This window comes from Erythrolamprus reginae, chromosome Z (assembly GCF_031021105.1).
Source record: "Erythrolamprus reginae isolate rEryReg1 chromosome Z, rEryReg1.hap1, whole genome shotgun sequence".
NCBI lineage: Eukaryota > Metazoa > Chordata > Lepidosauria > Squamata > Dipsadidae > Erythrolamprus > Erythrolamprus reginae.
In genome coordinates this window covers 23,553,239-23,572,665 of record NC_091963.1, presented here as the reverse complement: position 1 = coordinate 23,572,665, position 19,427 = coordinate 23,553,239, and the positions used below count along the sequence as shown (strand labels likewise).

Genomic DNA, 19,427 nt, shown 5'->3' with positions numbered 1-19,427 from the left:
TATTTATTTACCTTTGCATTTTCAATACAAGGACAGATAGCCCAGGCTGCGCTGGCCTGAACGCCTGGGTGAGGATTTTTCAACAATGACCATAATAAGCGAACGCCATCCAACCGATCAATTATCCTATCAAAGAGAAATATGGAAGATATTTAACTGAAAATTAGAAGATATAAAACATGTGTTTGATTAATTGAATAATAGCTTATTTATCCAAGTTCAATTTATTAAATTCTATCAATAAGTCTATGGCTATTCTTTATGAATTGGTTTATTGTCGTAATTTTTAAATAGAAATGAACTATTTTTAATAATTTGATAGGTGTATATACATCATTTAGAAATGTAATTGTAGATATTCAAATATCTTTGTATCTGTTGAATAAGATATACAATTTCCTAATATTTTGCCTTAAAAATAATTCCTCATGAAAATGAAAATAAAATGATACTATATAGAAGGACTCTAATAAATTTTGCAAACAGGCCATGTGACTTTTTAACAAGCTTTATGCAAAGTCAAACCAAAATTCAAACATACTGGTTTCTTTCATATAGCAATAAATACTTTCCAAAACAAATATTTATGCCAAAAAGTTATGTACTTTATATTGAGTCTATGCTTAATTTATTTAACTTGCTCTATGACATATTTTAAATATCTATGTGCTCACCTAACATTCAGAATGAAAATGGGTCACACTACCACAGTGCACTCTTTGTTGGGTATGAATAATGTACAACTTGTCTCTCATGCTCTCCCTAAGACAAGACTAACACTGAATACTCTGTTATAATTGCTTAAACATACTGTAATCAAAGTATCTTCATGTCTAGCTGAAAAATGAATTATTATCAGAGCCATCTTTAAACCATCTGTCTTATGTTTATATATCAATCAGTCTAGGGGATCATAACTTCATATTAAAATCCACAGAGTACTTTAAAATGGAGAGGAAGACCAAACAAAACTTAATATCCTTTACAAACTTAGTTTTGTTCAGGAAGATATGCAAAATTCAAAGCAGATGAGGTGAAGATAAAGAGACTCCAACCTACTTTGATTTATAACTTCATGTTAATTCTAAAGTTTATTCAGGTCTCTAATTGTGAATACTTTATTTTGAAAATAAAATAGATGTTTTACCTATGTAGAAATCAAACAAGAACATCTAATTTTTGTTCATTATATAAAATGAATTTGAAAGGAACGAAAAGCACAAAATCATCCTAGTACATAATCATACAATTATTATAACCCAGCTAAAATGCTTTAGGAAACACAATTTTGTCTAATATAACTGCAGCTTTACTGAAATCAGTGTAACTTGGTTATATAACTCTGCCTCCAACATCCAGGTAATTTGGAAAAGGCTAATATTAATTTGTTGGAGAGAGCTAATGTCAATTTCAAACATTACATAATGCAGACAAATTTATATTGCCAGCATAGATAATGCAAAAAAAAAAAAAATTGTCCGGAAAATAGAAAATAAAATTTTAGACTAAAAACAATTTTAAAAGCTGGATACAAATAAAGTGAAAAGCTTTTTTAAAAAATGATAGAGGATAACTGAGAACAATAAAATCTATATAATGAATTCTAAATACTAGGCCAATATTTTGGGTAGTTTGATAATATTTTACAAATAGAATGAAAAGCTTTTTAAAAAAGGATAGAAGAGAAATGAGAACAATAAAATCTATATAATGAATTTTAAATCCTAGTCCAATATTTCGGGTAGTTTGATAATATTTTACAAACATGTATAGATATATATATATATTTACAGCAACACGAAGCTTAAAACTTCAGCCTGATGATGGTGAATGTGATTTCACCGAAACGTCGCATAGACACTCAAAATATTACACAGGGCAAAACCCGAACTCAGAACAATCTACATACATATACCCGTGAAAATCTACGAAAACATATATATATATATATATATATATATATATATATATATATATATATATATATATATATATATATATATAATATGCTACAATCAATACACACACACACACACACACACACATTCAATAGCATTTTGTTTCAATGTCTGTTTAATTATTTCTTAAACCATCCTATTTATAAACTCAGATACTGTATTAGTTTTAGCAGTTTAGAATGAGGCAGCCAAACCTAACAATAATCTCATCAAGATCTTTCACAAGGCCCTACATGATAGTGGTTTCCAGATTTACAATATATGCCTTCTAGTCTAAGATTTGAATTATATCAACTGTACCATACTACTATTTAACAAAGTAAAGATTAACTCTTTTTTATTTGATTTAATTTATCCCATTGCAGATTTGAAATATTTGGTTGCTATTGCTATAGCATTATATTATTTTGTCTTCCTTATCTCCACTGTTTTCTAGTTTCATTTTTTCACTTTCATTATCTGTACAAGTTCATTTGCAATCAGCTTTGAACTACTAGTCCAGCAATTATCAATAGGATTTGCATCTCACACGGCATCTGCTGGGGCTAGATATAAAAGGGGCATAATATCCTCCCCTCAGTGTGACTCTGGATCACATTGTAACCTAATGTATGCTAAGGGCACACATTGGACCAATAACTGATTCCTCCCACCCCACACCCCATGTAAACAATGCTGCACTTCAATGGTTAGACAGCCTAGATATTGTTATTTGAACACAGATCTTTCTGGCATTTATATTTTACTATGTTTTACCATTCTGGGTAAAATGTTTATATTGGTAGTCCATGCATGATATACCATACACTAAATAAAAATGTAATGCAGTCAGGCCAAGTAAGATATCCAGAATCGCTACTGATGAACCTAGTTTTCTGCTTCCTACTCATCCCTTGTTATTTTAATCATAACGCTCTACTTAAGGTATCATTTATTCTCTATCCATTTACTTAGACATGAGTATCTTGGAGATCTAATTCTTGAGAGTTTCAGTTCACAAAGGCAATAGTAAGCTGAAAGGCACAGAAAGACTCCTTTACAAGAAAAGGTATTTGCTGGCCTTGCTATTGAGATCAATAGTTTAAATGGTTTAGAATGGAGGCTCAGGCCCTGAATTGTCCTTGATAAACCAATGCTTCAAATTTATTTATTTACTGGACTCATATGCCGCCCCTCTCTGTGGACTCGGGGAGGCTTACAACATTTCAATAAAAAATACAATATATAAAACATTTCTAGTACAATTAATAGTAATAATTAATTTTAAAATTTGTCTTAAAAAGCAAAACATTTAAAAATCAAGCATTCACATGCATGCTACCACATCCTACACATTCACTGGGCAGAGGCTGGTGTCCAGTGGCCCAAGCATGACGGCATAAATGCGTTTTCAGATTCTTACAAAAGGCAAGGAGGGTGGGGGCAGTGTGAATCTCTGGGGGAATTGATTCCAGAGATGTAATAAGATATAATCTTCACCTTGACACTCTTATGACCAGTTGCCAGAAACATTGACTCATTTTCTAGTCTGATTATTTGGATGCAGTAGACTCAGTTCACTCTTTGCACTCTGGAGTATGGAACAGTTTTTGCTACCTCAGCTGACTCTTGAACTGCTAACTGACCTTGTCTTTGCTAAAATTCTTGGCTCATTGTTGCTTGACTAGAAGGAAAAATTGTTGGCTTATCAAGCACAGAGGTTCCTCTAAGACAAAATGACAAATTTGCTTGATTGTTTTAGAATGAACTGTCTCCTAGGTAAGCCTCAACTGACACGCAAGCTTTTGCCCTATGCTGAAGGCCATAGCAAAATCAAAACATATTTTAGTACAATTTGTATGTCTCCCTGTTGCTCCAGCTATAGAATTTTAATCATGAAGGGGGGGGAAAAGAAAAAAAGAAATGGACAAAAATATTCTTAGATTGCAAAAAGGAAGCTACAGTATGTCACAGAAGTGGGTACACCCCCTCACATTTTGCAAATATTTAAGTACCATATTTTTTGGAGTATAAGACTGGAGTATAAGATGCACCTAGATTCTAGAGGAGGAAAATTAGGGGGAAATGGTGTGGTAATATATTATTTAATAAAATACCAGTGTAGTAGAATACTTTTTACAGCCAAGTATACCTTTTTACAAACATGTACACTTTTTACAAACTTCAAACATGACAGCTGTGGTTTCTTCCCAAAACCTCAAAACCTTTAACCTTAGGCTGTCTACTGTTGACCTCACCCCATTCCTAAGAGTTCTGTAAGGGGCGTGCATAAGTGCACCATGTGCCTACCCTCCCGGTCCTATTGCCCTTTTTTATCTATATTTACTTTATGTTCACCAGAGCTTCACAAGTTGCCACTGGAGTCCTCTTCCACTCCTCCATGACAATGTTATGGAGCTGCTGGATGTTAGAGACCTAGCATCCACCTTCTCTTTCAGGATGCTTTACAAATGCTCAATAGGGTCTAGGTCTGGAGACATGCTTAGCCAGTCCATCACCTTTACCCTTAGTTTCTTAGTGTTTGGGGTCACTCTACTAAACAAATAATGAACACTGTCAGACTTTCTACTAAATCTGCACTTCTATTCTACTAGTTTTTCTCATCAATCCTTTCACCCATTTCCTCCCGTGTTGACTGTATGACTGTAACTTGTTGCTTACATCCTAGGATTTTTATTAATATTGCTTCTTCATTGCTTATTTGACCCCTATGACAATCATTAAGTGTTGTACCACATGATTCTTGACAAATGTATATTTTATTTTATGTACACTGAGAGCATATGCACCAAGACAAATTCCTTGTGTGTCCAATCACACTTGGCCAATAAAAATTCTATTCTATTCTATTATCATGTTGGAATACTGCTTGTCCGCCCAGTCTCTGAACGGAGGGGATCATGCTCTGCCACAGTACATGTTGGCATTTATGGTTACCTCAATGAACTGTAGCTCCCCAGTGCTGGCAGCACTCATGCAGTCCCAGATCATGACACTCCCACCACCATGCTTAACTATAGGCAAGACACACTTATCTTTGCACTCCTCACTGCCACACATGCTTGACACTATCTGAACCAAATAAGTTTATCTTGGTCTCATCGGACTACAGGACATGGTTCCAGAAATCCATGCCCTTAGTCTGCTTATCTGCAGCAAATAGTTTTCAGGCTTTATTGTGCATCATCTTTAGAAGAGGCTTCCTTCTGGGACGACAGCCTGAAGACCAATTTGATGCAATATGCGGCATATCATCTGAGCACTGACTGGCTGACCCTACCACCCCTTGAACCTCTGCATCAATGCTGGCAGTACTCATAGGACTATTTACAAAACCAACCTCTGTATATGACACTGAGCATGGGCACTCAACTTCTTTGGTCAACCATGGCAAGGCCTGTTTTGAGTGGAACTTGTCCTGTTAAACCGCTGCATGGTCTTGGCCACCATACTGCAGCTCAGTTTCAGGGTCCTAGGCAGGGGTGGGCAGCAGGCAGGACGGGGTGGAACACAGTTCCACTGGCGGAAAGGAAGATGTGTGCACAGCTCCAACTGATTGGTGGTTGTCACTTCCTGGATTACTGGTCTCAGCTCGGCTCCCCTTTTTCCCCCTGCTGCTGCTTTTCTCCTTCCTGGCCTTGGATGAACTTCCCTCTCTCCTGCCTGGCTCCCCTCCACCATCACGCGGCCACCTCCCGCCTGAGGTACAAGCAGGGGGGGCTGGGGAAGCGGCGTTGGCAGCATTTAGGCTTCTGGCAGCACCCATTCGCCTAGCTACCCAGTCTGAGGTGGGGGGCCAACCCAGGAAGGAGAGCATGGGAAACGCGAAGCAAATTGTCACCCCAGTGAGTGACACTGGTAAGGTTGTAAGTTGAGGACTTAACAGTTCACTTGAACGATGATGATCATTCAAGCCACTCCCACCTGGTCACATGGCTGGCAAGCCACTCCTACCCAGTCACATGACCATTAAGCCACACCCACAAAATAAACCACACCCACAGGGTGGCAGTAAAAAATTTGGCTTCCCATTACTGGTCCTAGGCCATCTTTATGTAGAGCAACAATTTGTTTTTTTCAGATCCTCGGTAAGTTCATTGCCATGGGTGCTATGTTGAACGTCCAGTGACCAATATGAGAAAGTGAGAGCAATAACACCAAATTTAACACACCTGCTCCCCCTTCACACCAGAGACTTTGTACCTTGGTCTCATGTAACTTGTGACATGAGACCAAGGAGGGAAAATGGCTACTTGGGCCCCATTTGGACATTAAGGGGTGTACTCACTTTTGTTGCCAGCAGTTTAGACATTAATGGCTGTGTGTTGTGTTGTTTTAAGGGGACAGCGCATTTACACTGTTATATAAGCTGTATACTTACCAATTTACATTGTAGCCAAGTGTCATTTCTTCAGTGTTGTCACATGAAAAGATATACTTAAATATTTACAAAATGTGAAGGAGTGTATTCACTTCTGTGAATACTGTATTTTTAAGGAATCGAAAAATTTGTTTTCACTTATTTATGATCATAAACAAAAATTTTAAAGAACGTTTTCTAGTAATGAGGAAACGGAAGGAAAGAAGGAAAGGGAAAGGACACACTTTTAGAAGAGATTGTAATAATGAATAGAATCAAGAATGCCCCCTAAAAGTTAGCAAATTATCATGGCTTGTGACCCTTTAGGCAAGGATCATAAGCCCTTTTGTTCATCTCCACTGTAATTTTGAACCATCATGAATGAATGGTCATTAAAGGAGAATTATTATTAGTTTGACTGTAAAGGATCTATCTTTTTGCTGCTTTAATTTGAACTGATTGTATAACCTGAATGCATACAGTAGCTATGACAAATAGTAACTGTTTGCCTTTCCTAAAGATTAAGCTATTAATAATAATAATAATAATAATAATAATAATAATAATAATAATAATAATTTATTGGATTTGTATGCCGCCCCTCTCCGTAGACTCGCGGCGGCTAACAACAATAATAAAAACAACATGTACAATCCAATAATAAAAAACAACTAAAACCCCTATTATAAAACCAAACATACACACAAACATACCATGCATAACTTGTAATGGCCTAGGGGGGGAGGGCTATTTCAACATACCATGCATAACTTGTAATGGCCTAGGGGGAGAGCTATTTCAACTCCCCCATGCCTTAATCGTATGTACATGTTTGAGTTCCTAGAACCATAATGGTGAACTTTTGACAGATATGTCACAGGTGGCACGTGAAGTCATATGGAAAAGCATGCAAGACTTTTGTATGTTTCAGCTCCAGCACGCATGCATGGATGGCCAGCTGAGTTTTGGCCTTTGGAAAGGCCGTTTCCTCCTCAAGAGGCAAAAAAAAATCCCCAATGGACAAACCGGAAGTTCAGAAAAATGCACTTCCAGTTTGCCCATTTGAGCATTTTAAAAATTTAACAGCAGTGGGGGGGAAGGGGTAGAGCCGTACTGTATGAACCTGATGATTTTTGGTGATTTTTTTCTGGTGTCTCTGTGTGGAAGAATCCCTCAGCTGTGCTTCAGATAAAGTTTAAAGGTCAGCATTAAGATGAGGAGGAGGTAGGAGGGTTTCTTCTGACATGGAAACGCCAGGAAAAAATTGCCAAAAGTCAGTGCATTCCGGTAAGACTCTCCGGACAACACCAGTATGAACCCACCACTGCCTAAAAGGGTTCAGAAAGAACTGTGCGCATGCGTGTGGGGCAGTGGGGGGATTGCGCATGTGTGGGGGGAGAGGGAAGTGAGGTGGGCATGTGCACGCATGCTGGCACACCCACACACACCCTTTTGGCAGGCGAACCAAAAATGGTTTGCTATCACTGTCCTAAAACATTATTCTCCAGAATTTGTGCTACTCCTATTAAGACTAGTTTTGATTACTTTCCATTATTTTTATTTCATCCCCGTTGGTTGAAGTTGTTTCCAGCTCCACAAGACCCATCAACAGTATAATAATCATTCTTCAAGAGAGATCCGCTATAACTTCAGAACTGTAACTCCTGTGTATTCCCACCCTTACTTTTGCACACAAGAAAAACCATTAAACAAGAAGAGAAAACAAACTTTCTGAACAATAGATCTGGAGGCCAGTCATTCTACAAAACACTAATGATTTCCTAAAATACTGGGTGTAATACAATCTTGGTCACATTGATTACTTTTGCAATTGATACTGGAATATGTCTGCTACACCCTGATTATTTTTGGTTATGCAATTGCTTTTTTAAACTAATACCTGAGCTCATTTAAAAAAAATGGATTACAGGGTTATATTTGTTTTACTGCCAAACTAACAGTTCTAAGTGAATCTATAGCAAACTAGTTTTGTGCTTTAATAATTTGATATTGAATATTTCCAGGGTAAACAAGACTCAGACTTTCTCAAAGACACATGCACACATTCAACATCTGTTTCTTATAGCTATCATCCTTTTTGTTACACCAGTGTATGCCAGGACTCTCAAGAAGTCTGACTGCATCTCCTGCCAATTGAGACCACATACACAAATGTAAACAGTGTTATAGTGAATATATATATTGCACTCCCTGGTAAGATTACAAGTTTCAAGTCTTACAAAGCACAATCTCATCTTTTTTTGAAAACCGCAGTTCAACTCTTGTAAACTTAAACAAAAAGTTACAAACTGCTTTGATAAATAGTATTGTAAATCTGAGTCAAGCTACATCTGGTTGGTTTAGAAAATCTTAAATTTTAGTGCATAAGACTTACTGATAGAGTGGTTTGAAGTTAAATAAAATATAACAGAAAATATTTTTAAAAATTTACAATCTAATTGTGCAGGATAGATAAACAAACAGAAACGCCCTCAAACAAATACACTGGGGAAACTATTCTAAAAACATGTTTTATATAGTCTAGACCAGCTTCTAACCAGTGATGGTGAACCTATGGCACGGGTGCCATAGATGGCATGCGGAACCATATCTGCTAACACGCAAGCCATTGCCCAAGCTCAGCTCCAAAGTGCATGTGTATGCCAGCCAGCTGATTTTTGGCTCACACAGAGGTTCTGGGAGGGTGTCTTTGACTTCCAGAGAGTCTCCAGGGGGGTGGGAGACAGTATTTTTACCCTCCCCTGGCTCCAGGGAAGCCTTTGAAGCCTGGAGAGAGTAAAATATGAGCCTACTGGGCCCACCAGAAGTTGAGAAACGGGCCATTTCCGGCCCAAAGAGGAACTCTGGGGGTTGGGGGAAGCTGTCTTCGCACTCCCCAGGCATTGAATTGTGGGTGTGAGCACTTGTGCATGCACAATACCTCACATGCATGCTCTTTTGGCACCTCAGGGAAAAAAGGTTCGCCATCACTGTTCTAGACTATGGTGATCTGGTACTCAAAAAACATTTTGTACAAAATCTCCGAGATTTTTCAGTCAACTTGGCTAAGAATGCTAGGAGAGGTCTTAAGGATGCCAGGTTAGAGAAGGCTGTAAAAAACTACTGTAGGGAAAGTTGGGTGAGTTACATAATACTTTTATAAATCAAAAGAGCGTTCCGTTGAATTAGTAACAACATGCTCTGTTGCCTGTGCGCCTGTGTAACAAAAGATATTGTCATCAGATTCAAGCCTGTATTATGCATACTGGAATTCAGATAAAGTTGTTACTCTGCTGAAATATTCCAATTACCTGTAGTAGAATTATGCAAACTATTGGAGGAAAATGTCACCCTACATCTTTTAAACCCAAAGCATTAAGCTGATCCTACCAATGACTCATTGTGGTTTTTTGCAACTCTCTCTGCATTTTTTGAGCACGTAATGTATGCATGTACAACAAATAGTTCCAGATCCAGAACTTAGCATTTAGAGCAACAAGTTTTGGAGATACAGGTAGTCCTTACTTTACAGCCATTCATTTAGTGACCATTCAAACTCACAATGACAATGAAAAATGTGACTTATCAGAGTTACGACCTTTGCAGTCTCCCCATGATCGTGTGATCAAAATTCAGATTCTTGGCAACTGGTTCATATTTATGACTTTTGATGTGTCCCAGGTTTATGTGATCATCATTTGCAATCTTCTGACAAAGCCAGATTCACTTAACAACCAGATTACTAATTTATCAACTGCAGTGATTCACTTAGTAAGAAAAAGTCATAAAATTGGGGCAAAATACATTTACTACTTAACAACAGAAAATTGGGCTCCATTGTGGTTATGTTGAGGACTACCTGTATTTTGTGAAATGTTCTTTCTAAATGTTTATTATAATGCCATGATTAAAATCCTGCTTAAATTAACACTGGAAAATTAATAAATCCAGAAAGAAATGTCACAAGATCTGGCTTGATTTATATATTGTACAGTACTAAGAAATAATGTGCATTTCTTCATTTGGATTAGAGCAATGTTTGAATTCTGTCATTAATTGTTTATTACGTATCATGTTACGTGAATTATTATTGGTTCACCACACAGTCAGCCAGATGTTCAGACAAGATTTGGCAGCGATCGGCAGCGGTGATCAGCAGCAGAGTAGACGGTGGCTATCGAAGCAATCAGCAGCAGCGGTGATAGGTAGTAGTGGCAAAGGCAGCGGTGACAGCAATCCCCATTGCCAATTCAACCTCCAATTTACCGTTTGGCAGTGAAGGCTCCAATTTTCCCCAGTAGCAGTAGCAGTTCAGCTGACCGGTGGTGGGTGCAATACCATTTTTGTAGCCCATCTTTGGACCCATTCAATTTTATCAATATCTTTTTGTAGGTGAGGTCTCCAGAACTGAACACGGTATTCCAAATCTCACCAGTGCTCTAAACAGTGGGATCACAATCCCCCCTTTTCTGCTCTATCTATGCAGCCAAGCATTCTACTTGCTTTCCCTACCGCCCGACCACACTGTTCACCCATTTTGAGACTGTCAGAAATCACTACCCCTAAATCCTTCTCTTCTGAAGTTTTTGCTAACACTGAACTGCCAATACAATACTCAGATTGACGATTCCTTTTCCCCAAGTGTATTATTTTACATTTGGAAACATTAAACTGGTTTCCATTGCTTTGACCACTTATCTAGTAAAGCTAAATTTGCCATATTATAGAAGCCTCCAGGGATATCAACCCTATAGCACACCTTAGAGTTATCGGCAAATAGGCAAACTTTCCCTACCAAACTTTTCCCTATTTCACTCACAAACATATTAAAAAGAATAGGACCCAGAATAGACCCTTGTGGCACACTGCTTGTAACCAGTCTCTGCTCAGAATACTCGCCATTAACAACAACCCTCTGATGTCTACGCTTCAACCAGCTGCAAATCCACTGAACTATCCAGGGATTAAATCCAATCTTCACTAATTTATCTATCAGCTCTTTGTGTGGAACCGTATCAAAGGCTTTGCTAAAGTCCAGATAGGCAATATCCATGGCACCACCTTCATCCAACACCTTTGTGACATAGTGGAAGAAATCAATGAGATTAGTCTGACATGATTTGCCTTTAGTAAAGCCATGCTGGTTTTGGTCCAATAAGTTACTGGTTTTTAGGTGCTGATTTATCCTCTTTTTGAGTAGAGTCTCCATCATTTTAACTATAACTGATGTCAAGCTAACTGGCCGGTAGTTACCAGCTTCTTCTCTGTGCATAGGCACAACACTGGCCATTCTCCAATCATCAGGAACATCTCCTGTTAAAAGGGAATGGTTAAACAAATCAGTCAGAGGGGTAGCAATGACAGATCTGAGTTCTTTAAGAACTCTGGGGTGGATGCCATCTGGACCCATTGCCTTATTTATCTTTAATCATTTAAAAGTAGTAGCCTCCAAGCAGTGTGCTATTACTAATGCTTTACAATATGTTGTTTGGGTTCCATTATCAGTTTATGACTCTACCACCAGTTCAGTTAATACAGAAATTACATGTGAATTAGCCATTATTTATGAGATATAATATAATAATGATTAATGCTATGCATATCTTTCTCCCATTGAACTTGCTTCATTCATTCTATGCCATATTTACATTTCTGCCCTATCTTGCCACTGGGTGACAGCCAAAGCATGAAAACAAATGGTGCTTTCAAGGAAATTAAATCACTGCACTAAAAAAAGCAAGTGAAGCAAAATAAAACAGTGGAAGGAAACAAGGGCTATGTTCATTTGATCTTGGTTGTATAGAAGCAAAGAACTATATTACTACATGCCCGTGTAAACACTTTTTCCACATAAAGCAAAATATTGCATGAAGCTTTTAATGAAACATTTATCCAAAAAGGAAATGCTTAAATCTCAGATCTAGGTTTTACATTTTAAAAGCCAAATACCAATAACATGGTTTACGCATAAGAGTGCAATGTGGGAAGGGGAAAAAAAAGAAAATGTGGTTTAATATTTTTTAGTTTCCATGCACAGCTACTAAATGTTTAAATACTTCAAGAAATGTCAACTATGTAAAAGATTTTTAAAAGACTAGATGGCCAGAAACAGGAGAAACGTACTTTGCCCTAAAGCACCTTAAAGGGGCATTGTTCTTACCTGATACACCTCTTCTTGTAGAGTGGAGCTAACCTCAAAGAATGGGACCTTCTCACTTCAATCAAGCTCACTGAGGCATACCTGCACATACCAATTCGGCCTTCCCATCAAGTGAGAACCTGCATAGCAAAATCTTAAGTGTCTTTGCTGAGAAGGCTGAATTGGTTTGTACAGATAGGCCTCATGGACATTGACTGAAGTGAGGCAATTCCATTCTTGGACGTTAGCTTCACCCACTATGAAAAAAGAAATATATAATTGTTTGGGGGAGTTAGGATCATAGTTCCCTCTAAGCTGAGCAGTGAGCAATCGCTCACTTAAAAATCATCATCAACTCAGAGTTTTCCAAACCTGCCCAGAAGCCGGGAGGGAAAGAGTGAGAGGGAAGGAGAGAGAGAGGAAGAGAGGAAGAGAGAGAAACAGATAGAAAAAAGAGAGGAAGGAAAAGAGAAAGAAAAAGAATGGGAGTAAGGAAGAGAGAAAGAAAATCAAAATGTAGTTTGAAACTAGCTCAACTATTTAAGTGGCATTTTGATATTGATAGAGTTGCCCTATTATGAGCTCACTGTTGTAGACACACAGTACAGTATTTTATTTTGATATTCTCTGAGGCAAAACAGGGTGGGTTTTTTATTTGTTTGTTTGTTTATTTATTATTTCTGTGCCGCCCAGTCCCGAAGGGACTGCCGCTCAGACACTATACTTTTCCGCCCCCCCCCCCCCAAAAAATTAGAGGGAACACTGGTTAGGATTCAGATATTATCAAAGAAGGAATGACAATTTGTTGGTGAAGGATATGGTTTGTACCCAGAAGATCCTGGAATCTCATTCAGAAACCCAACTTTCTGCCTTTCACTTCTAAAGAAGTGAAATTGTTCGAAATGAGACTCATGGTCTGCCTCAGGAGAAAAGCACAGGATCATTCATGAGCCTATCAACTATTTATACTTTGGAAGTTGCTATATAGTTATTTTTAAATAGTTATATGATATTTTGAAATCTGTATTACCAGAATGATCCCATCCTTCTAATTGAATACAAAGAATCTAGAGTTTGGAAAATGGTATGATCTACTCAGTATTTTTAAAATTGAGACTTGATATCACTATAACTGAAACAATCCCATATTAACTACATAAAATAATACAGAATATAAAATAGATCATTATTGGCATGCCCAAATCTTTCCATTTTTGTTAATTGTGGCTTCATTTCTTTTAATACCATCACAACACATACAAATAAATGGTGGACCTGAAAAGCCACTAAGATCCAGAAATGGTAAGGTGACCATTTACATTCTAATTCTCTCACACATATAAAAAACACTGTCAAAGATAACTTACTTTGATTATGTTTTGTCTCCTTATGGAAGACTCCAAAAGGGAGATAGACTGGTCACAACTACATTGGAGATCACATTTGTAAAAAGCTTCTGAAATTAACTGAAAGCTACATTATATCAAGGTCTCTATATGATCTTAAGACTACAAGTTATCAACTCCCATGTTAGATCACATTTAACATAAAAGTTCAAGATCCAAAAAACCTGTACAAAATCCTACAGTTCTAGTAATGTTTCTGAAATCAGAAGCAGTTATTCATTAGAATGTCATTTTAGAAAAGACTCTGAAACTACATGCAGTATTGATTCTTCCATATACCGGTAAGTAAAAATCATGATTTAAATAGACCAGAATAGACCAGTCTATTCTGCTAATACCATATTCAAAGCAAGAAGCATAATTTCATATTCAGCCCACCATAAAATCATCAATGAATACAAAAAAGAGCCTCAAAAATATTGTTAATTTATAGTTGAATTTTAATATTTTAGTTATTGAAATATTTCAAATATTATTTGAAATACTTTATTTCAAATATACTAAATATTTGCTAAATGTAATTCTTATTTATGATGTGACTTTAATAGCACTAATTTCAAATGTGACCAATATGGTAATGTGCATAAAATATATAAAGAGAAAAACTTACGCCATATTTTCTGGTTCAACTGCACAAGACCCCACGGCTTTAGTTACATTCACAAGAAGAGCTTGATTGGTTCCAGTGAGTAAGGAAACAAGAGATGGGATTCCACCACATCTACGGATAATGGTCCGATTGGCTTGTTCCTGACAACATTCACCAAGGGCACCTACCACATTAACAAGAACTTCTTCTGGCTGATCTGTTAGCAAGCCAACCAAAGCTTCTATGGCTTTGTATTCCCGGAATCTAAAAATCAAAGTTTCATGACTAAATAGTATTTGTCAACAGATTTGCTCAAACTATAATTAAATTCAAAGAATTTGGATTTTATTATTCTGTCTCATATTTTGGGTGGTTTAATGGCAGATGAACTATTACAATACAATAGGAATTAAGTTTATAAATAAATAAATTTAGTAGAAGTTTTGTACTTTCCGTATTTTCCAAAATTTTATAGTTCTGAGTCATGACTGTGTCTTATAATTAGGAATCATGGAATTCAAGATTCGTAAACAGATTTGAAACTGGCAATACATATATACACAAACTGATTTCAGCCAAATCTTGACATTACTGCCATAATTACTTCTGATATGGCTTATTTTACAATGGTTTGCTGCTTGCTTTAACATCACAAATTGTAATTTGCTAACTTCCAGGCACATCTGTTCCTATATATTATGATGCCAAACTGTCCATCATGCCTGACACAAATTCCACCCTTTCATATTTGTATTGCAACACTGCACATAAATGCATAAAAAGCAGACCTGTCATTGCTTGCAGATACCAATAGCTCTTGGATATCCTTCCTCAATTTAGTGATCTGTAAAATGGATTAGACTGTGTTTCCCATTATCCTTACCCAACATGGCACAAAAACTAATTTTTACTCCAATATATCTAGTTTTGACATTAAGATAGAGAATAGAGTCGATGATAACTACAGGTATTCTAGAGAAGTAAATGTTGGCTTAAATATATGTTATTAGGTTGCCAGCTAATCTAATAAATATTTCATCATGTTTTAAGTTTCAGTATGACAGTTAAGACAGAGCCCCATCTAAAGCGCACACACAAAACCTAAATATTCTTATTCACACGTAACGATTAAATCCTAATGGTTTTTAAATCCTAATCGTTTGTAAATTCTTGTGGTTAGTTATAAGCAAAGGTGCTAATTACAATATATATATTTCAAGACAACAAATATTGCAAGTACTTTGTCACATTTTCTTTGCTGATTGCACATTTCCAGATTGCTCCTGTCACTGCTGCCAGAAGTTCTTTATTTCCAGAATTAGCAACTAAAGTAGCAAGAGGTTTCAGGCCTCCATGTTGCCTAACAAGTTCACGAGTCTCTTGATCTTCAGCACACTATGTAAAAACAAACAAAGAAAAGAAAATATAAATACAAAGATACATTGAAAACAGGTTTTAAATCCAGATCAATCCCTACCCTGTTCTGTTTAGAGACAGTACTGTGATTTAAATGGACTAAATTTAAAATCCTAGAAGCAATATTTAGATTCCTAAATTAAATGCAAAGAATTGCTATAGGCTTAAATCCTATTAAAATAAATAGAACTCCAGCCCATTTCTTCATCACTCCAGTGAAAAGTCTCAAAATGAACATTGGCAAGTACAGTTTTAATCAAGAAATATGGATGGCCTAACATTATTGGCCTTCAGAAAAGCAATGGTTTTCCCCTCTAGATCCGTGATGACGAACCTGTGGCATGGGTGCCACTGGTGGCAGGCGGAGGCATTTCTGAGGGCAGGCGTAGCGTTGCCCTATGTCAGCCTGAACATGCGTGTATACGCTGGCCAACTGGTTTTTGGCACTCCAGAGGGCAAAGGGGAAGATCATTTTCACCATCCCCAGACTTCATGAAAACCTCCGGAGCCTATGGGTGGTGAAAAACAGACACAACAGACTTAACAGAAGTCTGGAAATGAACTTCCAATTGGGCCATTTTTCACTCTCTCCATACTTCAGGAGGCTTTCCTAAAATCTGGGGAAGGTGAAAAATGGTCCAATGGGCCTACCAGAAGTTTGAAAGACTGGGGAAGGCGAAAAACACCCCAATGGGCCTCCTGGAATTTTGTTTCTGAATTTATAGCAAGGCCGTTGGGCCATTTTTCACCCTCCCCAGGCTACAGGAGGCAGAGTGTCGGGGTGTGGGGGTTGTGCATACATGCACAGGGAGGAGGGCATTGCATTATAGGTGTGGGAATGCGCACATGTGCTATCATACATATGCACAGCCTTTTGGCACCCAAGCAAAAAAAGGTTCACCCTCACTGCTCTAGATATTGGGACCCGCTGTGTGATCCCGCTGTATAGAGCGCTGATGAGACCACATTTGGAATACTGTGTTCAGTTCTGGAGACCTCACCTACAAAAAGATATTGACAAAATTGAACGGGTCAAAAGACGGGCTACAAAAATGTTGGAAAGTCTTAAGCATAAAACGTATCAGGAAGACTTCATGAACTCAATCTGTATAGTTTGGAGGACAGAAGGGGGGGACATGATCGAAACATTTAAATATGTTAAAGGGTTAAATAAGGTTCAGGAGAGAAGTGTTTTTAATAAGAAAGTGAACACAAGAACAAGGGGGCACAATCTGAGGTTAGTTGAGGCAAAGATTAGAAGTAACGTGAGAAAATATTATTTTACTGAAAGAGTAGTAGATGCTTGGAACAAACTTCCAGCAGACCTGGTTGGTAAATCCACAGCAACTGAATTTAAAAATGCCTGGGATAAACATATATCCATCCTAAGACAAAATACAGGAAATAGTATAAGGGCAGACTAGATGGACCATGAGATCTTTTTCTGCTGTCAATCTTCTATGTTTCTAACCAGGAAATTGATGAGGCCAGTATGGTTGATCTATGGATGTAAGTTTCATTAGGGTCTCAGCATTGCATTTTTTGCTTTAATGGTTTAAAACTCTCTCTGGGTCTATGGTGTTTTTATTTTTGTTCAATATCCCAATTTTCCTATAGGTAGATGAGTAGTCATATATATTTCATAAATAAATAAATAAGCAAGAAAGTCTATGAATGGAGATAAGTAGGAAAAAACATGGCAAGCTATTTACAAAACAATCCTATAGTAATAACTATAGAATGACACAGCAAGAATAATAGAGAATTCACCATCCTCTTTAAATTGTTGATTTGAGAGGTGGATTTGGAGTTAATACTATCCAAGTTGAAGGGGCTACTTTTCCTTTGGACCTAAAACTTTTATTATAATTTTCCTTTGGAAGTTTTATGGTGTCAGAGCTGATAGATGATGGTAAACAAAGTTATTAAAGACTGCATTTTCCCGTGCAGATATAGAGGCCACTATGCAACTTCACAGGGATGATCCTGACAAATTAAGCACGCTTAGAACCCAATCCCAAGGATAGTAAGTATAGTCCAACAGGAAATTTATAGGTATAAGGCTGGCAATAACTTTACAAAAATAAATAAACTGATCTATAGTGAAATTTGGCATGTTACAGATTAAATGACCTAGCATTTCTATATTGTTCATACAAATCTAATAAATAATAATAATAATAATAATAATAATAATAATTATTATTATTATTATTATTATTAATAATAATAATTTGTTATAAGTACCAATGATTTGGGCTTTTGTGTAAATTCCGTTATTTCAATTTTTGTGATAGAGCAGGTGAAGAAATCTCACCACTTTTTTCTTAGATAAGTATCCAGTTTGTCTCATTATTTTTAAAAGAGAAATAGTGTGCAAATAACCTTTTTTGTTCCAGGAGCTTAGTGCTTACCTTAAAGATTGCACTGGCACAATGCATTTGCAACTCTTCCTTTTCACTGTTGAGATTTTTCACAAGATTTTCAATCATTTTCTCATGTTTGATTGCTAGTCTGTAACTGGGCTACAAAAAATACCCATTAGAAAGGGGTTTGAAAAGACCTTCAGAAAATAAATTACCAATGTGGACAAAGGTAAATGCTTTTTTTTGTCTTTGCCATCCCCACTCCCCCAATGAAAATGAATAGAAGATTATAAAACTAGCAAATATTCCTCTATACTGCAAAGCTTCCTTTTCTTGTGAGTTAAGGCTGGCAATTCCTGCCAAAAACAATCAGGGAGTTTATATGTCTTTTCCTACTGTATAACTGTGCATATACATGTGTAATACAGGTAGTCCTTGACTTATGACCACAAACTGAGCCCACAATTGCTGTTGTTAAATGAGATATTTGTTAAATGAATTTTGTCCATTTTAGGGCCTTTCTTCCACTAGTCATTAAGTGAATCACTGCAGTTGGTAAATTAGTAGTCTGGTTTTAAGGGTATCCAGTTTCCCCATTGACTTTGCTTGCCACAAGGTCAGAAAAGGTGATCACATAACTCTGGGATCCAGCAACAGTCATAAATTAAGAACCAATTGCCAACATCTGAATTTTGGTCACATGATCATGAGGATGCTGCAAAGGTCATAACTGTGAACAACAATCATAAGTCATTTTTCTCAGTGCTGTAGTAACTTTGAATGGTCACTAAACAAACTGCTGTAAGATGAGGACTATCTGTACACATTGGTCAGAAACTTCTCTTCAAAGGAAAAAGAGCCTCAAAGTAATGGGCCCTCCAAAATTCATACAATTATGGTATATAATACAAAATAAGACAACCCAATTTCAAAATTAACTGATCTCCCACTTGCACCCATATTGGTATACAAATACTTTGTTATTGCTCCAGATAGAAAATATGGAGATAAGATCTTTGGGATAATGATCTCTTTTCCTCCTAGCATTTTCCCACAAGTGCAGAGCCCACATTTTTTAATCAACTAAGTGTGGATCTGTTGGTTGCCCTAGGAATTGACTGCTCAGCTTGTCACCTGAGATTACTACATCCCCACACCTTCTACACCCACACAAACATAGCATACAATTATTT

The 19,427-nt window shown here is 37.0% G+C and overlaps 1 protein-coding gene across 2 annotated transcripts in view; it reads right to left on the bottom strand.

Annotated features, from left to right (window-relative positions):
- Nucleotides 1-19,427, bottom strand: part of ODAD2 (outer dynein arm docking complex subunit 2) — a 106,141-nt gene that overhangs the window by 41,684 nt on the left and 45,030 nt on the right. For both annotated transcript variants that reach the window (XM_070729143.1, XM_070729144.1), the window contains exons 14-17: nucleotides 18,283-18,393; nucleotides 15,693-15,847; nucleotides 14,474-14,716; nucleotides 12-126 (exon numbers count right to left, since the gene is read on the bottom strand). In XM_070729143.1, coding sequence (XP_070585244.1) covers nucleotides 12-126; nucleotides 14,474-14,716; nucleotides 15,693-15,847; nucleotides 18,283-18,393 — 624 coding nt within the window. The remainder of the gene's footprint in view (nucleotides 1-11; nucleotides 127-14,473; nucleotides 14,717-15,692; nucleotides 15,848-18,282; nucleotides 18,394-19,427) is intronic.